The sequence below is a fragment of the Grus americana genome, chromosome 3 (genome assembly GCF_028858705.1).
Source record: "Grus americana isolate bGruAme1 chromosome 3, bGruAme1.mat, whole genome shotgun sequence".
NCBI lineage: Eukaryota > Metazoa > Chordata > Aves > Gruiformes > Gruidae > Grus > Grus americana.
Window position 1 is genome coordinate 108,999,725 of NC_072854.1, and position 22,937 is coordinate 109,022,661.

The following is a 22,937-nucleotide window of genomic DNA, read 5'->3' on the forward strand; positions in this document are numbered from 1 at the left end:
TAGACTCACAAGTCGAAGTACCGTTTCTTATTCGAGGTGCAGTTGAGCTCATGTCTGCAGTCATCCAGACAGACAAGATTTGCCGTGGTTCTCTGGTAACGGTGGTTGGGAGCTGGAGCTGATGAACAGCAAGGGGATGATGCTGGAGCCAGACCCTGGGACACCTGCTTGCCTTCCAGCGTACCTGCTGTTGGCCCTGGTGCCCCTGAAGATGTGGAGGTGTGATCGTGGGCCAGCGGTCCTCAGAAGATACAGCTAATGCTCTTTGCATCTTAAGCACTGCCATGCAGCCTTGGGGTTGGGGGGAGAGAGGTCTACAGTGGGACATTGCTTTTTTTGAGGGAGCCGTGTCTGCTTCACAGCACAGCAGGACCTGAAGTGAAAAGTGGTTTGGAGTTGGAAGCCCCGAGGAGTCTCCCTGGTCTTGTTTTTACATACATACAGTATACCTCCATGCACACACACAGTATTTTCCAGTGGTTCAGCTAGCTCAAGTAGAAGCAGCTGGTGAGAAATGCCCATGCCCGATGGAGCCGGGGCCAGTGCCCAGGGCTGAAGCTCCTGGAGGGCTTTCTGCAGCACGGGGACGGCCGGCTGCCTCTGCAGCGAGCCCGAGCCACCCATGCCAGCTGAGGTGCTCTGCTTCAGTCGCTCCTTGGGCTTTCTTCACTGGACCAGCCGTACTCACTGGTCGTACTTCAGTGCTCGCAGGAGAGGGGTGGTGGTAAAGGATGAGGCTGCACCACGGGGGCCATCTTGTTTCTGACCCAGGTTGCCATAATCAAGCCCCAAAATGACAGGGACTGGAAACTTGCTGTTCTTCAAAACAGTCCAACGCATCAAAATGCAGGAACTATTTACCTTCCCAATTTTCTTTATTTGGCTAGATAAAATCCTGCCAGTCAAATTAAAAATGTTAGAAAGATGCAGAAGAGTTGATACTCAGACCAAAAAAAATCATCTCAGAACAATTTGCCTGCTTATTTTGTGATGAAGAGTCAAAACGATCTGGTGGCTGCCCCGCGCTGACTCTGGAGGTACATTTCCCTAGATGTTAAATTAAAGTTACACCTATGTTTCAGCTGGCACGTCAACAGTTGCCCCACTGTTGATGTGACACGGTAACCCCCAAAGGCAGTTTAGCATTTTATATAGTCTTAGGCTTAGTCTTTGCTAGGAGAAATGGCACAGTCTGTTGTTGTTGTTGTTGCTGTGGTTAGACTGCTGGTTTGTTTTAAAGCTGGGTGTATCTGTGTTCTGTGGGATTTCCAGCTCCAGTTGTGCGTGGGTTTCCCCTAAAGCGTGACACTAACTTCAGACCCGTGTTGGCTTTCCACTGCGTGTCTTTGCTAAGCAGCAGATGCGAGTGAAACGGCCGTGGGCATCATCTGGGCATCATCGTCTCTTTTGCACAGTGTCTGCTTTTAGTACAAATAATGGTGGGTGGAAGTGCGGTTTCACATTACACCTGACCCAATCGAACTACCCAAAGAAGTCATCACCCTGTTTATTGCCTCTCGCATTGGATTGAGTGTCTGTACGGCTTCAGGGTGTGCCCTGGTTCAGCTTGCTGTTGCAATACCCACATGAAATCCTTGTGTTGTGGTGTCGGGGCAACAAGCTGGTGGGAGGACGTGGCTGGGGAGATGAGAGAGGGAAACTAACCCCATTCTGGCTGTGGGCCCCAGCTGAACTGAATCAGGTTTTAAGTGGAAGTGCTCACCTAAAGTAGCAGATAAAACAGTGTAGAGCAGTGGTTTGCTGGTTGGGGGTTGTTGTTTTTGTTCCCTGAGGGCAATACCCTTAAAGCTACCAATGGGGGAGGGAAAAAAAAAAAAAGAAAAAAAGCCACAGCTAGGCAGGGTTGGGATGCTGGGGAAAGGGTCCAGGTCCGGGAGAGGTGCAGGAAAGGGATCAGGGCGTTAGTCTGTCATTGAGATGATGGATGGAGCCAGGTTGGGGGGATACCCCCTGTTAGTACCTAGCTGGCTAAATCATCCTGCCAGCCACCATGGATGTTTAATTAAAGGTAAGCTTCTTGATAGGTGTGTGCTCAGTTTTAGTGTGAAAAGGCGAGTATAAGAAAGATTCTGGTTAAAAAAAATAAATAACTCAGAGATGCTGCAGCTCAGAGATCTTTAGGAAAGGCAGTGGCTTCAGCTAAATTTATGGAGCAGTATCTTTCTTTCTCAGCTGGAGCTCTGCCTGATTTGATTTTTCACTATTAATAGCAAAATATTTCCTCTTTTCAGGAAAAGCCCCATGACCTAAATAGGACCACAGACTTACGTGCTTTGTGGTTCCTTTTCAGTCTTCAGTAAGTCATGGAGTATCCATCCATAAAATGGTATGAATACCCCCTTGATACTGGCAGGATGAGGCCACCTGACCTCTGTGGGCTTGCAGGAGGTGTTCCACGAAGCTTGGGTTTCTGCTCTGAGGCTTTTCCCTCCAGAATTCTCTAGAAAGATTTTCCATTGAGGTGTAGAGCTGCCCCATCCTTCTACCATGTGCGTGACCACTCCCATAACATCTGTTTTCCCAAAAAAAACTTGGCCACCTCTACCTGTAGAGCTGTTAGCTGATCTATCAGGTCAGTGATTATAGAATTGTTTTAACTTTTCCTATTTAATTTTTCTCTTTACATTGTGAGAACTAGCAGGCTTGAAAACCAGGTTTTTTCCTTTATATAGTAAATATGTGAAGAAACCCTTGAAAGGAGCAGGAGGTGCTTTATCTTGCTTAACTTTCAGCATATCAAATTTAATATCAGGAATAACTAGCACAGTGGTGCTTATGTTGTTAGGTGCATCAAAAATACATTAGTTACGTTTCCAGATTTTGAAAAAGTGGGAATAAGCCATTTTGTAGCTGGGCATCCAGCAAGATGCTTTTACAGGATGGTGTAAAGTTAAATGAGTATGTGGCCATATCTAAGCGAAGGGAAAGGTGCTTTGGTTTCTTACTTAGAAACCTGTTAATCAAAAGATGCCTGACCAATTCACAGATGCCTGGACAGACCTTGAAACTCACAGCTGTATTTACCAAGTGTTAAAATGAGGTTTACAGCTTTCAGTAGACAAACATGAATGGAAATAGAGGCTTTAAAGAAGTGGCTTTGAAGATGCTATCCCAAACTGCAAGACGGGTGCTTCCATACCATATAATGAGGGTCTCGGGGACCTTATGCTCAGTTTAGGAGCGTCCGCTTTCCATGTGGGTGATGGAGCCACCTGAGGGTGACGTACATCATCTGTACAGCGGTGGATGCCTGTGTCATTGCGCTCTGCTGTGCCTTGGGAATGATAAACTAGAAATGACGTAACAGCCTGGCCCTGGGATTTTCTAATTTGCAGTACTACTTTCTTGCAGGTGAATGGAAAAGGTTCGTTATGGTGCGTTGACCCAGAATATAAGCCTAATCTCGTCCAAGCACTGAAAAAGCAGCCTTTTCCCTCAGCACTTGCATTTTATACTCCGCCGGCATCACCACCAAGGTAGGTGAATTTTCTCACCCGAGTAGGGCGCGTGCTTACATTACTCCGCCTAGCAGAGGAAATGCCCACACGGATGCTGGCGTGTTCTTGTCACGGGCTGCCACCCAAGAGAAGAATTTGAGTGGAGCTTAGTTGAGCTGGGTAGAGAGGAGAGGGAGACCGGCTAGACGAGGCATGGAGATGTAACAAGCTTGGACTTCCCAGACAGCAGATCTGGGGTTTATGTCCTAGTTGTCTTTGTAACTGTGGGAGAGTTTAAAAGAAGGAGGTCGGGGCTGTGCTGGGTGCTTACTGGTGAGCCCCGTTTCTCTGAAGGACAGGCAGTTTTGGGAACTGGAGCAAGATCTTCTTCAAGCACAGCTCACCCAGACTGATCTGGGGTGCCTGGTGCTGAAGGAAGGAGGTGCCCATCTTCTGTGAGTCACTCATCTGGATATCAAATGTATATATTCTGTGTTGTTGTGAAAACCAATCAACTTTTCTACGATCTGAATCTAGGCTGGACTAAGAGGGGTGTTTTTCTGCGAGGCTGTTAAAAGCATTTTGCGGCGGGGATGGGAAGAACAGCTTTTACCGTAAACATACTCTGAGGTGCAGCATGTGAGACTTCTGAAATCAGGTCTTCCTCATCCCACACATTTTAAGATGAGGCAATAGATTTTGGAGAATTTGAAGCCAACGTCATGCATCTTCAGTAGAGGAAGAGGAACGACAGCCTATAGAGGCGGGACAGAGAGGAGAGGGACAGAAAGCAGAGAGGAACAAGTTGCAGTTGGTGACCTCAGTTGTTAGGTAGGCACGTGGCCGGTTTATCTACTTTAGCAAAGAATTTGGGTGAGATAAGAGATAATTAAGGTCTCTGTACATTGCCCTATGCCTTAACCTTACCGTGAGGAGTTTCCTTAACAAACAGGAGGAACTGGGATTACAGGAGCAGGATGTAAAACTGATAACATTGACCAGATATTTCTAAGGGTCCGACGGACGTTGACCCTGAGAGCTGGCACCCCCATGCAAGCCTTTAGCTGTCTGGCAGCGGCTGAATGCACGGCGGGGGCTCTTCCAGGTGGGCTTGTAACCCACGAGATGTAAAGGTGGTCTCTGACCTTCCAGCTGTCGTGAGCCATAAAGAGAAGGGACCTCTGGATGTTGTCTGTCCAGCCAGAGGAGCAGAGGATCAAGATAGACTCAGCCTAGGGCAGGTCATTCAGAGCCTTGACCAGTTAAGCTTTTAGTATCTCCAAGGTCTTCAAGATTAGTCCAACGATACAAGCATTGAAGTATGATTTACCTAGCTTGTATAAATACAACGTACTGAAATTAGGTGTAGGGAAGGAGAGATTTTATCTGAATGCTGGAGTACTTTGATTTGAAGCTGCTGTTTTCATTAACTTTTTTCCTTCAGTGAAGGATTAGTCACATTTGCCAACAATCACAATTACAAGGAAATCCTGTCCTAGTGAAGCCACATGGCAAAATTCCCACTGACTTCAATAGGTGAAGGATTTTGCAGTGCTTGTATTTATGAAGGCAACAAAATAGAAACATTTTAAGGTACTTGTCCCTAATGAAAACTGGTTCATTTTCCTTTAATAATAAAAAATATTTGTATGACTTTCAGTCATACATAGAAAAACAGAATTCTTTTTTTTTTCCTGTCCATGTTTAAAAAATTTGAATTAGATTTAAATTCTGGCTTAATTTTGAGGAAGGCCCCCAAGGAACTGCCTTGTGTGTGGAGAGAAGGAGAAAGCCCGGAGGTACTGCTGGAGAGAGGCTGGAAGGACTGTCCAAATTTAACTACAGGGTGATGCTTGAATTCAACTGTGAGAGTCTCTGAATTTTTCTGTGGGAGGGCTTGTGTTCATAATTATTTTACAGTGTGTTCATGGGGAATATACCTATCATTCAGCAGCATTTTAAAATAAAATTTAAGGTGTTACTTTGAACAGAAGCTTTCCAAAACTGTAATCTGTGTCTAGTTACACTGAAACTTGTATTATCATAGATGATTGGCATCACTGGTGCATTTTATGCTTGCACAGCTTGTTCAACAAGTCGGTGCAAAGCTCCTAGCTATGTTCTGTTTCTAGTACTACATGTGTTATGTCCCTGGGCTCTGGGGGCTGCCGTGGTCCTCGTCTTGCAAATACCTTCTGCATACGCATAGCTTGTCGTAATCAATACTAAGCATTAATCTGTTGTAGGAAGGCTCTGTGTGGATATGATTTGTGAAGGATCTGAGCTCAGACGAAAGGATGAAGATGTTTAGCATCTCTTTATGCAATTTACCTGCAGAGCCAGCCATGTAGGGGTGGGTCCGTTGCTTTCCTTGTGGCTTTTTTTTTTAATTATTTTAAATTTTATTCCCCATTTTTGGATCCGTTCCATTTGCCTTCCATCACCCCCCACAAGAAAACATACCAGTCAGTGAACTCGAGTTTTGCACATGTTTGCATTCAACCGCACTGGATCTTTTTCTCTTTAGTTACCACATTGGGAGATGCTTAAATATTACTCTCCTTTTCAGTAGCTTTGGTTACCAGCACCAGGTGGGCTGCAGTGCTGCAAGAGCTCCTTACGTAGCTCAGATGATGCATTTCAAGCCACTTTGCTTCCATTTTTTTTTGTGTGTGTATTTTGTTTTCCTCCTGCACTATACCAACCTTTGGAGCTGTTACCAATGGCCAGCTGAGCTTGGATAATATGATGGCAAGTCGGAGCAGCGAGAATATTAAACAGGCATCCCTCATAAACAGCTGTGCAGAGTAGCTGATCTCAGGGTTGTTGAGATGAGTGCAGCCGCAGCACCAGCCAGTGAGCAGTGAAAAATATTTTCTTCAAAATTCAGCTGAAAGAATGAAGATTTTAGTTTAAAAAAGGTATTTTAAGAACCGAAGTTGTTGTTTGGGTTTTAATTAATGATCTAGACAAGTAATTAAATAATTTAAAAAAAAATGTTAAGCACTTAGCAGCTTTGTGATTTTGGGGGGATTTGTGGCTGTGCCTTATTTTAGAAATCAGAGCTGCCTAAATAGGATAAATATAAAAGGTAGATACACCTTACTGATAGAAATCACCCCATTAATCCCGTGAGGTTGCTGTTACAGGTTGGGCTTGAAAATTCTGCTCATCACCCTTTGAAATCTTCTAGCGATACTATAAAAGATGGATATTGCTACGTTTCCTGCAATTTCAATAGTTGTGTACTATTTCTGTTATATTTATTTCTACCTGTTTGCTAGTACCTTTATAATGAACTGATTAATTAGGGCTCGCTGCGTACAGAAAACCGTGTGAAAGCTTTAACTTGCCCTGTATTCTGTAAGGTATTAAGTGGTACTTTACCAGGTGCAAAGCTGGTCTGATATCACAAATAGGCAGACAGCATCACCAAAACAGCCCAGCTTCAGATAACTTTAAAATCAGCAGATATCTTGGTTTGGGGTTTGGTTTTTTGTTCTTCCCTGGCTTTTTGCATGACACTACTTCTCGTTTTTGTTAATCTCCCACCACCGTTTCAAAGAACAGATGGACACAACCGGTCCTTACCTATTCTGTTGCTTCTGGGCTCTAAGCATCCCTGTATAAGCTAATGTTTTGTTCACATGTAGGTTTTATTTACTAAAAAGTACATGTCTTTGTTTAAAATCCAGCCTCTAGGCAGGGACATGAAATCTATAGAAGTTAGTATCTCTTGCCAACAAGACTTCTGCTTGCTGTGTGTGTTTGGAGGTGTTTTCTAGATGCTGCCAATGACTACGTGCTACATAAAACATCAACCAATGTGTCAAGCCATCTACCGAGAGCAATAGAAATTGCTTGACACCAAGCTGTGATGATTGGGTTGGTTTTGGTTTTACCTTTCTATGATCATAGCATTGTGTCTACTATGCTTTGTACAAATCATTTGGCTAATTAGGGCTTGGCTTTGACCTGTTGAATTTCTTTTCAGTAGGTCGGCGTCCCCTCACTACCTAACTTCAGTCCTTCAGCAGAATCACGGCCGGTCTCTCAAAGGTAAACATTTAATTTTCTTTTGCTCTGCTTCCCTGGTTTTAGTTGCAAGCGTGTACTGAAGCCCAGCTGATGTTGTGTATGGACCTGCTCTGAAGGGTCTACTAGCTTACAAAAAAACCTGATGTAGTAGAACGCATGCTTACTATGTTAGCCACTTGTGTATTAAGTTTAAGTCCATAAGACAAATTTCAAGATGTAATAGGGGCCATCTTGTTCTGCTAGCAAGGTATTTAGCAGACACGTCACTGCCAAATATATGACCTACTTAAAGAATGAGTAGTTCAGTAGAAAACAAATCTAAAACCTACATATCTCTACCCTAGTTTTATTGGTTACCAAGAACTGAGAACAAAAGGCAGCAAATTTTAATGTATAAAACTTGTGGGATGTGGCCACAGAAGTCCCTTAAAGTTGGTTGGTTGATACAGGTGGGTGGGAGAGCGTGACGGGATTTGCAGGGGAACGTGGAACAACGAGTATACTTCAGATGAGTATTTCACAGCTGAGTGGTACTTTTCACTCACCAAAAAGTTGGGCACAAGCTGGTGTTATTGCCAGTGTAGTTATTCAGGAAACAGAGGTTCTGGATGTTAACTCAGTTAACAGAATAGCCTCATGAGGTCTGCTTAGTTTAAGGTAACACCTTAAAAATTGCAAAATGTTCATGTTAACTCTTGGGAGAAGGGAATAGGATGGGTTTAATATATGGACTCTGAATACAGGTCTTGATACCATAGGCTGCAGTGCTGCTCCTCAACCAAGTTTATATCCCTCTGTTTCCTGCGCTAGTAATGAAGTAGGTGCAGGAGAAAACAAGTCACGTCCACCACGAAAAGCTTTTATGTTGTGTAAGTGTTATTTTAACCGTAGTCACCAAAACTTGGTGGAGAAAGGTTGGATCAGACCGAGTCACGCTCAGGATGTTACTGCAGATGAGTGATCTCTTGTAGCCATTGCGGGAACTCAGTAGCACGACACATTTCCCCATGTAGCAAATTAAACGTAGTTGTCTGTAGATGATGTTTCAGAAGATGCCCGTCCCTCCTGGTTGTCCCTGCAGGTCTTGGGGTGGGGTTTTTTGCTGTTTATTTTCAGAGAATCCCTGCTGAAGTGCAGCATCGCTTGTCTTTGTGGTGTCCCCTTCCTCAGCCCAGTGGGGTATACCTACTCTTACAGGTTTTAGAAATGTTAGACTAACAAGGACTTGGCCGTAGTTCTGTCCTAGGAATTTCTACTTTTGCTTTCCATGACAAAAACAGCCAACCAGATTCAGATTTTTTTTAAAAAAAAGTGAATTTAAGATGGAAATCTGTTTTTCATTGACAGTCAAATGCAAATAGGAATAGCAACAGCTGTTGAACAGAAGATGGTTACTTCATTTTGCCATATGCACTTTTTAAAGTTTTCTTCACTTTAAAACGTCTTAGTGGGCCTTGGTACCAGGAGGGAGCTAGACAGCATGCCGGGTATTGCAGCATTTCTTGTGGAGCACAGATCTTGCACCTCACTACTAAAGCTTAATACACTGAAGGCTTGTCCTTGTCAAATTTTTTTTTTTTTTTAAAGTGCTGAAAAGTGAATTGTGCTCAATTTTTAAAGGGCTGATTCCAAGAAAAAGTCAGCATGTGTTCATTTCTTGTGGAGGAGTGTTGTTAAAGCTCTTTGAAATGGATAATGAAAGGCCACTGACGAAGTAGGACTTGAGCAGCACAGCAGACTTCCAGCTCCGGCTTTGCTAGCGTGGTAGGCTTTGAGGTGAGAAAGTTGCTCTTAGTTTTCAGCCACAAACTAGAAACGTTGGTTAGGCAGCAAAGCCAAGGTTTAGAGACCAAGCAGCTGCCTGGTCCGCAGATGATAATTAACCGCGCATCCAGACAGAGGTTTTATGGTGGTACCCGGGTGACAAGGAAGCATCCTTGGCTGGTTGGGTGCTGCAGGGCTGCTAGGTTAGGGGTTCTCAGGGCTTGATAGAGAATATAAGAAATCCTTCTCTTCTTAATGATTTTGCTGATGTGTCCTGTGACAGTTTTGGAGATTGCCAGTTTGATGCTAACTATTCCAATTTGCTACAGCGGAGGTGCCAAAATAAAGATGTATATCTGCTCTCGTTGAATTTCTGCATCTCAGCGAACCTGTTCAGCATCTCCTTGGCGTTAGAGGCAAGCCATTAATGTTCCCGGGGTCACATAGGGCAGCTGTTGTGCACATTAAATAATTCCTTATAAGAAGGTGTTTCCTCTGCCATTCTGATGGGAAAGCATAAATTTGCGAAATACTGCTCTATCAAGGAGACCAATTGCAAATAGAGCCAAAGGACGTGAATGGTGATGCAGAGCACTGCTTAGAAGTCACTGCAGAAGTGTGTCTCCTATTTCTTTGGGGGTACTAACATGCAGAAATGTGATTTGAGGTAGTAATTCTGTGTTGCATTAATGCCTCTAAGTGCGTGTCATTTTAACAAGGTAGTGCTTATATACCAACATCAGATGTTAAAATAAAATGTCTGTGATAGCAAGTAAGGAATGGGAATATTTCACTTTCTGATTATAGTAGTGGAGGAAAGTAATTCTTGATGCTTCTTTTTTTATTATTTCTTCTTGATGCTTTTTTTATTATTTCTTTTTGTCAGTTGGATACATATGACTTGTAAATTCAGGGGCTTTATTGCTGCCAAAGACAGACAAAACAGAATTAAAAGACATAATCCCATGACTGCAATGGGATAGACCCTAAAGTATGCTGGTTTGAAAATGATAGACAGCAAAACCAAGGGGGAATGTGTATGTTTTATAACCTGTGTTGGAAACAGCAGCTCAGTCCCCTTTCCATCTTGGTATAACATTCCCAAGGTGACGTCTTCTTCAAATTTCTCCTTGACCAGGGATGAAGTTAGGGACAATTATATAAGACAAGGAAGCCAAACTGACAGTTCTGCAATCCTCCTCCCAGTACTAACCCACCCCTCAAATTCAGTAACATAATTAATGTATATGGGGGGGTAGGGAGAAATGCCATCAAAATGACATTGCTGATGTTTCACTTCAGCAGTTCCCACCCCAGTTCCAGTTCAGCAGGACTGAGAGCCCATTCTGCTCACAACCTGGCGTTGTCTTCCAGCCCCGCTTCTCTGCTCACCAGTCGTACGTACGTACATACGTACATATGCACACCTTGGATGTGGCCTTTTGCTCTGAGACACCAAGGTTCTTGTGAGAGCTCACTGGTCTCTTTGCTCCTCTTTTGCCTGGTTAGTCCACCATATACGTATAGTCTTACCTATTTCTGCCCTGTGTAAGGAGAGGAATATATAACCTGTCTCTTCATCATCCATAGTTGAAGCGAACAAAGGAAGACCTTGGATTTCCTCTTTTTTTAAAGTGCATGAACGTACCCTGAAATGAAAAGGCATGCTTGTTTCTTCTCCTTTTCACCTCATTCTGGTTAGAAATGTCGCTCTTTGCCATAGTATCCTCAAGGTGCCCTTTTTGAGATGTAAGCAATCCACTCTGTGCGGCAAAGGATGGAGTTTTTATAGCAGTGCTTGTCACCATAGCTAAAAGCGCCGTAGTTCACCTAAACCTTTTAAAGTGCCTATTTATTATTTAGAGCCCCATGCTTTCTAGATCATGCAGTTCAGTGCCCTTTCCCTGCTTATCTTCTCGATTTCTTCCATTTGACTTGTTGTTAGTGTGAAAAATACTGCTGGAGGAGGGGTGTGCTGAATTAGTGCTGTGTTGGTGGGCACGTTCGTTCCTCAGCCTTGCATGTGCACATAACCAGGGTGTGAAGCTGCTGAGATGCTTTGCTGTGCTGTGGAGCTTGGAGAAGAGAAGGCTCCAGGGAGACCTTATAGCAGCCTTCCAGTACCTGAAGGGGCCTACAGGAAAGCTGGAGAGGGACTGTTTATCAGGGAGTGTAGTGACAGGACAAGGGGTAATGGGTGTAAGCTGAAAGAGGGTCGATTTAGATTAGATGTTAGAAAGAAATTCTTTACTGTGAGGGTGGTGAGGCACTGGAACAGGTTGCCCAGAGAGGTTGTGGATGCCCCATCCCTGGAAGTGTTCAAGGCCAGGTTGGATGGGGCTTTGGGCAACCTGGTCTAGTGGAGGGTGTCCCTGCCCGTGGGGCTGGAAGACCTTTGAGGTCCCTTCCAACCCAAACCATTCTATGATATGCGTAATCTTTCTCTCACAACTGGTACAAACAAAAGCCACTTGTTGATAAGTATAGCAACAGCATCTTCATATGAATGTCTAATTAATGTCACAGAGTCTTGGCTTCAGCTTTGGTAAGTGCAATGTGAGAATTCAGCTTTTGAATATCATAGTTAAGATATGAGACTGTTCTGTACCCATATTGCACTGTATAAGAGTTACGCTCTGTCTAAATTCATACTTCCCCCCTGCTGCTTATTGTAGGCCTATATATGCAGATACATATTCTATGTTCTAGGCACCTCATTTTATCAGGCTTACCTGAGAGCTAACATATTGCTGCTTCTCCTTCACAGAATCTGATATTGATGCTGCTACTGCAATGATGCTGTTAAATACTTCCATTCAACAAGGGATGTTGGACTGTAAGCATAAGCCATTTTACTCTCTTTTTCTTCTCTACCCAGTAGCTAAACGTTTTCTCTATAAAGTTTCAGGAAACGGGTATGGTCTAGTTTCCAAATAGTAAGAGCAGTCAAGAAGCAATTCTGGTTTGATTATTCTTTCTGTTAGCATTACAGAGTTTTAAAGAACCACCTTCTCTTTTTTTTTCCCCAGCTAATTTTGTTTTTTCTGCAAAGTTCTTCCCCTGCCCTCTTATGCTAGATGGTAAGAAGAGTTTCTTAGCTACTTCTCTGTTTCTCCAGCTCTTAGTTGTGATTAGCTGAAGAACATTGTCCTCTGTGGATGACAGTAGATGTGCACTGGATAGCTGAACATGAGCATTGAAGAGTTGTACTTACTTTGCAGTCAGCCAGCCGTAGTGTGCTCGTTTTGCAGGTGATGTCATTGGAGTATTTGCTTACCGACGCATCTTGTTTTTAATAGGTGAGAAACCTCAGCCTCTGAAGGCACCTAAGAAGAGGAGCTATGGCAGTGCATTCAATCCTCCCAGTTCCATAAATTTGCAAGAAAACGATTCTGCAGCCACCAATATCGATCCGAAGGAGGATCACAACTACAGTGCCAGCAGCATGGGTTCCCAGCGCTGTGCATCTAGGTCCAGCGTGTCTTCCTTGTCCTCTCTTGACGAGGTGTATGAATTTATCTCCAAGACCAGCCATGATGGAAGCGATGGCAGTGAAGGATTTCACAGCGAAGTGGATACAGACGTTGACTATGAAGATGATCCTCTTGGAGACAGTGGCTATGCATCACAACCTTGTGTAGATACCTCTGAGGAAAGTCAGCCTAGCAACAAAGCACTCAAGGAGTTATGTCAAGAAATCGATGAGGAGTTGAAAGAAGCAGCGGGGTCTCTGCTCCACCTTGCTGGCATCCAAACATGCTTGAGTTCCTTAATAAGTACTGCAAAGACCCACTGTCATAAGCAAAGGAAAAAATAGTATGTTTGTCAGTGTTGAATATATACATATATTTTTTTTAATTGTGGCAATACTCTTCTACTTCTACCCTTCACAAGGGAGATCAAAGCCATAAGAGGACTCATTGCTTTTTTATTTTTGGCGCTAACTATAATTTAGCCATTTATTTTTAAATCACTGCCTAAAAGGAAAAAAATTATTTAATCTTCTCAAATTAGAAGAGATGCATGACTTGTGAAAACCTGAAAGCATACTTCTTAATGATTGCTTTTTTTTTTCTTTTTAATAGTTGATTATTCTTTCCCCCCCCCCCCGAGATATGTTTGTTCAGATGCACATTGTGGATCATATTTACACCTCTGCTGGCCCCATCTGGAGAGGTGAATTTTGCCCTAAGGGCTCTGACTTCCATGTAAAGGATTAAAAAGGAGAAAAAAAGAAAGAAAGGGGGGGGAAAAAAGGGTTCTGGCCTTGGTTGCCTCCTCCCACTTGTCCTCTCTTCACTCTTCTGAGACAGGTCCCGTGGAAACGCTGGTGAAGCAGCTCCGAGTGGCTGCAGTTCCTCAGCCCATCTGACACAGCAGCTGAAAACCTGTAGCACACCAGGAGCTGCTTTCAGTGAGATGCTAAGTACCCCCTGGGAGAGTGGGGATAAGGGGTAGCTGAGGTGGGTACTACCCCCAGTTTTCTTTTTTAACTCCTTCCCCCAAATCTGCTGTGTGCAGGTCAGATTCCTGAAGGAAAACAGGGGTTTTTTTCATCTTAAGACAAATTGTCTTTTCTTGGGGGGTGTGTGTGTCCTTTTCATGCACACATGCATACATGCACCTTGCATGTAGCCAACAGTGAAAGCCGCCACTTGCCAAGTTCAATGTTGTCCTTGTGTTACCACCACTGTTCAATACGTAGTAGCTGTGCAGTCCTGCAACGTCTACCCTTCTGCTCCCCTATACCGATTTGGGGGAAAAAAGAACCCCACAATTGATGGTGGTGACGACATGGATGAGGTGGAGGCTTTAGGTGGCCTAGGTGGTGAACGGCTTCTGAGAAGGGAACAGTTCACCCCCTAATCTGAGACAAACTAGAATAGCTTCCTTTTGGATCAGTGAACCCTGAATTGCTTTCGGGGTTTTTGCCCCTTTCCCCCAGCGCTCGTTGTTCGTGTCAGATGGGTGTCCATACCTTTTGTTTCCCAGATCACTGTGCCTTGTGCTGTGCGAGTCCTATCGGCCTCCTGCCACAAACGGGGCATCTAACGGGCAAGGCAGGGCTTTAGCCTTTGGATGTACGTCGTAGCTCAGGAGGACCTCTCTGTTATGGGAAGAAATTCCTTCATAATTCATTTTTGCAATAAAAGAATCTCTTTATAGTTCCCAGACATCCTTCGGCCAAAAATGTTTTAGTGGTATGGTGAACTTTTTTCTTTTTTTTTTTTTTTCCCCCTCTTAAAATCAGTGGTTATCGCTTACATCTTCTTGTAGATGTAGGCTTTTTTTTTCTTTAAGTTTTCTGTTCAAAAATGGATAAGCAGTTCTGTTGGAGTGGGTTTTAACAGTACTGCAAGTATTAGGATGCCTTAAGTATGTTGCAGAATCGTATACAACTATCGAAGGTCATCTTTCCTGTTAGCAAAAGGTAGCGTGATGTGCCATAAACGTTCTCCCTAACATGTGAAGCTATTGCTTCCAGCAGGTGTTGGGCAAGCTGGTTGAAAATTAGGAGCAGAGCCACCTAGGAAACCAATGTCCACTGTTTTGGTTGCTGAAAACAGTGTTGGATTCAGCCAAAAGTTAACCTTGCCCTAACGGGGTATTTTTTCTGGCTATTTGGAGGCCTTTCTTAGATCAGTGTGTTTTGTTTTGGTGGATTTTTTTTTTTTTTCCTTATTTGTCAGTCTCTTCATGAATACTGCCATAAACTGTCTACTTTAACTATGAACACAGCCATGCTGCTGAAGGTCTGTTGCTCTGAGGGCCTGTTCCAGTGCCTCTTGAAGACAACGGTGGTGCTCCCGCTGACTCAATGGCTGTTGGATCAAGCCTGAAATATTTGAGGTTCTTTGTGTTTTGGAATTTAAAGCCAATATTAATTTTGTTTTTAAAGCACAAACACTAGGAGGTAAAAAAAAAAAAAAAGTTGTGGGGTTTGTTGGGTTTTTTTTCCCCTCCAGTTACTTCAGTTTTCAGAATGATTCGGTTTATTTCTTGAAAGGGAAGAAAAATACTCTGCTGCATTCCTACTTTGTGTGAACACCCATTAGTCTACACCCGTAACAGAGCAACATGCGTGCAGATGTGTATGTCTTCTGGGTATCACAAGTGGTGCATTAGCCAATTAGATCTGATATCGGATGTGTTACTGATGGATAGTAGGGGTAAAACTCGCTGTTTAAAGGAAAATTAAGTACCAACGCAGTGGTTCTTAGGATTTTGGGATTTGGAGATGTGAATGCTTGGTGGAACTGCTTTTTGCTCAGGGGTTGCTTTTGTACCTTGATGGAAAACTGCAAAGGGCAGAGTTTGTGTCAATGTGAAAATTGAGGATTCAGCTACAGAGAAATACTGTTAGCAGTCTGGGATTTTGCTCGGTGCCGTGACTTCAGCTGCATGCTGTTGAAGAGGGCCTGGCTCCCGCTGAAGGTGGTTGCAGCTTTTCTGTAGCTTCCAGTGAAAGCTGGATCAAGGTCCAAGTATTCTCGAAACTGCCGTCATTGTCGGCTCCGTGGTTGTTTGGTTCTGAATTTTTTTTTTTTTTGCCGCGGATAAAATTTGAGAAGGTTAATACTTACTAGGAGCGTGGCTGTGCCGCTGTTTACCCTGAAGTTGGCGATAATGACGTCAGCATTTCTGAAGGGATGAGGTTGGGATGCTAACCACATGCAACGAGCAATAAAACCATACTGATTGGAAGTTAACGGTGAAAGCCGCATCCATGCGTACAGCTTTCAGCCTGGGAGAACTGGAATTGTGGAAGGGGGGAGGCAATTGCAGCCTTTCCCCAGGACACAGGTGGACCTATTCCACCACGCTGTCCCATGCCTCTGCCTCATGTTTTGGCAGGCAAAGGCTGCCGGCTCAGTTGCAGAGCATCGCTCTTGGTAGAGGGAGAACAGCTGCCCTTCCTTTCGCTTATGTACCTAGCATTGGGTTTGGGTTTGTTTGCCACCTCAGTTAGAGATCCTGGTGTATATAGTATAAATGGAGTATAATTAAAAGTTATTTTGATTGTTGGGTTTGGGGGTTGGTTTTTTTTTTTTAGTGACATATGTAAAATGTTCATGCCAATGGTTGACTCGGATATATTTTGGCAAGAAAAGTATTAACGAACCACATTCAGTTCTTTAAATACAGTGAAGAAGTGTATGAGACTCATGTACAAGGGAGGCTGCTCTGCTCAGGATCAGTCTGATACGAATACTGTACGAACCTGTACTGGCCTTTCAGATGCCAGTACTGAAACTGCTTTTGCAAAAGTCACATCAAACGTTTTAAAATCCGACTGTAAAATGGAAGTTGTATCCTTCACAAATTTTCTTCAGCCTGAGAAGTAAGTACAAGCTTTGGTTAAAGCAGAGTATGCTCATACACGTTAATAATGGTGTAGTCAAAATATTTATTGAAAAGAAAAGGTAGAATATTTTAAATGTTGCACCTGCCATTATATCTTAAAGCACATTCTTCACACCTAACTGCCAGTGCCATTATCAAGTCTGTTTTATAAATGTACATTTCTTCAAACTAAAAAGTGCATAATTAAAAGTATTATGTTACTGCCATATAGTGATATAAAACATTTTATAATTGCCAATTCATTGTAACTATTATTTATTTAAAAGTGAATTGTAAGAATGCTTTCTGATCAAATGAACCAGAGTTGTTTTTAAACCGTTCCCGTTAGCTTGTTTCTAATGTAGCATAAGCAATGTCCTTGGGTTTGTTTAGAATAATTTTGCCAGTAGGTGACCAGTTCTAACCCTTTTTCCTCCAGTTTAGTCCTTTACCTGTTTTAAAGACGATTTACAGAAGTTTAGTTTTTTGTATGCTAATCTCTGTTAATTAAAATGTTTATAAAGTTTATTTTTACCAAAGAGATGCAATTCATTATGACAAAATATTGCAAAATAAACTTTGTTTTATAACATTTGTGACTTTTTCTGCCCACATTTTTCATTCAGATTATCAAAGGGGCTTTTCTAAAATAAACAGCATTGCAAACAGAAAGCGCTGTGTTCTCTCTTTATCTACAGACCCTGGTCTCAGACAGTGCTCCAGGTCCCCTGCCTTGCCATGTAAATCTCTTCTGCCGGACCGGGCTGCTGTCAAAAGCCCAATGTGTGATTCACTGTAGGTCTCGGCTTGGTTAAGAGTGTTGGGTGCGTGTGCGAAGCATCTGTACAGTAACAGCAGCCCACCAATCCATCGGAGGATTTGCGTGGTCAGGTTCATCCATAGCTGGCCTGTAATGTTTGAAGAGCATCTTATTAAAGCCAAGATTTCACCCTTTAACCAGGAACTCAAGGAACGTTTCGGCATCTTGGAAACTGCTGAAATACTACTGCGTACCTTTTGCCCTCCTGTGCGAAGCATTTGTTTAAACAGGAATAACTTGAATCTTTTTCTGGTAAAACATCTGTATTTACAGTTCTGTATCCGTATCGCTGCAGCTAAGTCACTTGTACGATACTCAAAGATCAACAGCGTCGCACAGGACAGGTAATTTAAAAGGTATGTCCCTGGACAAAGCTGCATAGATCTTATTTGGCGGGGTTTTTTCAGTGTTTTACTTTCTTTAGATATGAGGTATGGTGTGGAGAGCACACAGGTGGGAATGTCCCCCCCTTCACTAGCAGGAATGAAAAACTCCTCGAATGAAATACTTGCTGCTTGCCTTGGCTTGCTGTGCCTGGGCTGGCTTTCCCGGGAGTGCAGGCACGCACGTGTGCCCTTCCAGTGCCCAAGAGGCAGAAGGACCAGAGGAGGGAAACAAGACGTGACGCGACGCTTAGCTCTCTTAGAAGTAGACATTGGTCCATCTCTTCTATTTTTATTTTTTTAACCTACCAGTATCACTGAATTAAGTTTCCTCTGTAGGATCTGATGGAAATACAGCAGTTTCTTTTGCAATACTTGAAGTGATACAGTGGATTTTAACAAAGACTTGCCTTCATCACCATAGCAAATAATATTTAAATCGCAAATTACAGAATATATATGTGCTATTAATATCTTTGATTTGCTGTTCATCTTAATACGCTGATAAAAGGACTGCCCTAATTAGTTTGGACAAAATCAGAGTTATGTATCATATGTTAATGATATCTTTCTAATTGTTATTCACTATATTGTGCTAAGAGAGCCTTAAGTTCGTTGTTAAATTTCCCAAGAGTGTTTTCCTCTGTTACGGCTTTGCTGGAAATTACTCTCTGTATGGAGCCACAACTCTCAAAATAAAGCATTAACTAAAGCAATTACCCACTTACACCAGCTGTATTTTAAGGACATTTGTTGAGGAAATCCTTAATAGATTAGATTTATTCTGGAAAAAAAAAAAGGCTGTCTAAATTTGATACAGAATATGGTTATACTTTCACAGATCTTGAGCTTCCAGGTACCTGTAAGTGTTCTTAGTTTGAGTAGTCAGAGTAACTATATGATCTGGCGTGCTTCGAGGTAATCACGTACGAGTCCAGCAGTGTTCCTGTGAACTTTCCCAGCGTGTTTGGACATAGAAACCCTGTTTTTACCCTGTTTGTACCTGGAAGATTAGTTCTTGCACCTGAGACAGCAAAGCAGTATCGCGAATCTTCGGTCTTTGTGTCGGTTTGGTTTCTTGTTCTCCCTTTTCTTCCAGAAGGCTCTCCTGAAAGCTACCTGCTCTTACAGTTAGAAACTACTTACAGCTAACACAAGATCATTAACTACCTTCTGCCAGCGTTAGTTTAAACAGCTCTTCATTAAACATCAGAGTGTTTATTTTCCTATTGCATCAGTACAAAAGCAATCATTTCCCTCCTTAGGCTCTTGACTTATTAAACAAACAAAGATTATTTGGTTTCTGTTTGAAAGACATGATCTTCACTCCTCTTAACCACTTTTCCGTACATCAGTTCCAGACTGAATTCAGCCCGCTGGCACGTGCGTGAGAAGAGCTACAGCCACTCTTGTAGAGCGCTGGTGCTTTTTGTAACCTGGCCTTAATATCTTCCCTGACTTTGCAGCACCACTCGTGCCTGGTATGTCCTGGGCTTGTGATGGCCTTTACCAGAGTCACATACTGTCAACTAATCCTGTTATCAGCTAATACGTCCATGTCTTCGTTATCTTCCCGTCGCTGCCGAACGGCGAGGCCCCAGTCGGCAGAAAAAAAGTGGTAGTTCGTGACGCGGAACTTGATTTAATGAGATCTGGCCTGATCCTGACTCTTCCTGATCTCTCCAGGTAACCCTCCTGCTCACCAGGAACTCCTTTTTGGCACAGCCTGTCCAAATAAAGGAAGAAAGACAAGGTTTGTCAGCCGTGATACGTATTTCATCAATGCGTGTTGCAGTCCAGCTCATTTTGCAGTTATCTACAGCGTTGGGGTTTTTGTTTGTTTAAAACAGTGGGGAGAGATCAAAGGTGTCTTTGCCTCATATCTTAATAGGAGATGCTACATTTGCCATCGTCACACTTGATTTGAGTCATGGGAATGCCTACCCTCAACCAAGTACTTGTCTGTGCTCGTTCAACATTCAGAGAAGGATGTCTAGTTTCTTAAAACTAGGTATGTCTAGCTGAGTGTTGCTTTTATGCTGTTGCCGTAATCTCCATTTCCATAATATCTTGACTTTCCAAGCCCTAATGGGCAGCATACTAGACTGGACTGAAAACCAGATTTCTGTATCCATTCCAAAGCTGCTGGTAGCAGTTAAGCACTTGGGTGTTTTCATGCCTGGAGATGCAGGTTGGTCCCTATCAGACCATCCTCAGAAGCACTGATGCGCTTCCATGCTTTGCAGATGGCAGGCAGGCGTTCAGAAAAAATCTCTGTAGGTGCCTGTATCAACCTTTACACAGCATCACTTTTAAAAATAGATTTTGTGCCTCAAAGGCTTTTTTTTGATTTAATTAACTTGGTGTCTTGGTTTCTTACTAAGACCCAGTAGGTTCCCAGTTGTTTTAAATGTTAAAATTAGCTCAGGAAACTAAATTTTCAGTTATTTTCAGTAAAGGTACATTTTATTCTCTCTCATAAGCTTTGTGCGTGTTTTCTGAACTGCTGCTGGAGGCTTCCATGCTCTGAATACGCAGTCGGACCTCCACAAATTACAGGCATTTTGCTTTTCTTTGGGCTCTGAGTAATTTGCAAAGATTAGAATTCCACCTGTTGAGTTCGACTATGGCATGCTGGCTGAAATGACCTGCTGCTTCACACAGACTCTGCGAGCCCTTCCATGGGGCAGGTAAGGAGTAGGCAGAGCCGAGACATTTCAAAAGAAAAGACGTTCCCTTAAATCTCTGAGTGGCTACACAAATCTGGGTATTAACTCAAGTGCAATCGTGTTGTATGCTACCTTAAAAAAATTACGCCGCCGTGCTGCATGATGTCACCTTGACCCAATCATAACCCATTTTTTGTGAGCATCATGCTAACTCCCCTGAGAAGCATCCGCTGAGTGACAGCAGCATCCCATGCAGCCGTTGCTAAGCAACAAGATTCGGCTTTCAGCAAGATCTAATTTTAAAGTATTTAACCCTAGATCTGTCAAGGCTCATTATTTCCAAGGTGGTTGTTAATCCCTACTTGTTGGTGTCCAACTTCACAAATACCCTGGTGCCGGTAGCGTCGCTGCTTTATTTATCATATATAGTGGCTCATAATGAGGAGAAGCATAAGCACCCCTGGTAGATCTTGATGCCAAATTTCATTTTAATGCTGATCTATACACAGAAATATGGGATGCAATTAGAGGTGCAAAATACTGCATTGTCATTCTGTGAACCTTCCTTTCTTTGCCCGTTTGCACCTACTTTCTTTCTAAGGACTGCTGGTTTTCAAATAAATGAATGCTTATGGATGGGTAGCTGGCAATAACAATTAAGCTTCAATTTTTAGTAATATTATGTGTCCTCTTCTAGCTGAATTTCATCTAGGTTAAGAAGCTTGTCATCTTATCTAAAACCATTCTGATAAACTGCTGTCCTTTTGAAATTTAGGCTTTTTTTTTTTACGCTGGAAAACTTTAACTCTTTTATATACTGTGAAATTCCAATGAGTATTTTTATTTTTAAATAGTTTGCTACATTTTATTTCTTTCTAAAAGGTAGAGGCCTGGAAGTCTACTCCCATATTTAAAAAAAACCAACACCCAGCCAAACCTTTTCTGACCATGTCATTCCTTGATTAATCACTACACATCTCTATAAGTGCACTCAAGTTCACTATTAGCTTCTTAATGGTATGTGATATTTCACTCAGCTGCAACAACGCTGCTTTTACTGGTCAGGAGCATAATCACACACAAAAAAACCCAACAACAAACCAACCCGAACCACAGAGAAGTGGCTGGACTTCCCCCCCGCCCCCCCCCCCCAATACAATGTAGTAAAATACAAAGAAAAAAAAAAGATTCATATTTTCAAAAATGCTAATACAGTCCATCTCAGCCTTGTAATCCCCCCTAAGATTCTTCCTCCTCCCATTGTTAGGTTTCAAACCCAACACGGCATCGCTCCTCATGCTGTTTCTCCTTTCCAGTTTGTACTAATCCGCAAAGACAAACCTGCCTCCGCCAAAGCACTTTTTCCAGCAGTCAATTTGATCCTAATACTCCCCTGCTGCCTTTCCATTCTCCTGGGGTGTCCCCGCTTCCGCTGCTTCAAGTTCACGTTTCCCATTGCTGGGCTTGTGATGTACAAATAACTGTTTATTGCTTTCTCCTTCCACATGGCATGCTGTGCCTTCTCCCCGGGTTCTGTCGGTGATGTACCCTGCCCACGTCTCCTCCATCCCTCTTCTTTTTCCATGACAGTCTTTATGCACCAAAGATTAATGGCTTTAGCTCATTCCAAAAGTCTAAATTCTTTTTGGAGGTGCCACAATCTTTTTAAAAATAAAAATGCTCATCAACAGGAATAGTTCTGAATAAAATGTTTCCTTAACTACTGGTAAATCTGCCAGATCTTTCTCCTTTCTCTGCTCATGTGTCTGTCTCTGGAGATTTGAGAAAATTAAGAGAAACCCATGCCATCTTTGCTGCAGGTAACAGCTCCTGGTTTGGTGACATTACTCACACAGGTGAGCTGGGAGTTCTTTCAAAGGCTTGAAGGTCTGCGTCCACAACCGGTCTACGTGAAAGAGCATCCACTTCTCACCATACAATCTTCATAACGCTCCTTCTCAAGTCAGTCTTTTCTCTTTCTCTATGAAATCGGACAATTTGTCTCTTGGGATTTTATGTACGTTTGTTTTATTTTGCTTTCTCCAGCAAACATGCAAGACTGTAGAACCTGAGTGCAGGCAGTCTTAGCTGGGCCAACATTTCTCAGCTACAGCCCCTGCAAGCGTGAAGAGAAGAATAGCAGGAAACAAGGCCGCAGAAGACATGCAGCCTTTCAACAAAAGATGGCAGAGCTGGGGAAGAGGTTTCATTTTCCCGGAAGGAGGGGAAATCTGCATTTAAAAAAAAAAAAAAAAAAAAGGAAGAGACAAAAACTTTTTCAGCTGTTACTAAGTTCTGCTGGTTTATGGAGCAAGTATGGGTAAGGATTTGCTGTGAAGAGGCAGAAGTTGCCGCTGTTGCACCAAGGGCTGGTATGTGTTGTACCCCAGTGGAACATGAGCCGCAAAGTCACCTCCAAATTTTCATAGGCAGCTGCCCGCTCAGTTCTTTAATCTTCTCA

The 22,937-nt window shown here is 42.9% G+C and overlaps 1 protein-coding gene across 6 annotated transcripts in view; it reads left to right on the forward strand.

Moving 5' to 3' along the window:
- Window positions 1–17,276, forward strand: part of FOXN2 (forkhead box N2) — a 35,742-nt gene extending 18,466 nt beyond the window's left edge. For 4 of the 6 annotated variants that reach the window (XM_054822012.1, XM_054822010.1, XM_054822011.1 and 1 more), the window contains 4 exons: window positions 3,373–3,497; window positions 7,453–7,517; window positions 12,028–12,096; window positions 12,560–17,276. In XM_054822012.1, coding sequence (XP_054677987.1) covers window positions 3,373–3,497; window positions 7,453–7,517; window positions 12,028–12,096; window positions 12,560–13,077 — 777 coding nt within the window. In that variant the 3' untranslated portion in view covers window positions 13,078–17,276. The remainder of the gene's footprint in view (window positions 1–3,372; window positions 3,498–7,452; window positions 7,518–12,027; window positions 12,097–12,559) is intronic. The other 2 variants (XM_054822014.1, XM_054822013.1) reach the window with 1 other exon arrangement.
- The last annotated feature ends 5,661 nt before the right edge of the window (window positions 17,277–22,937 follow it).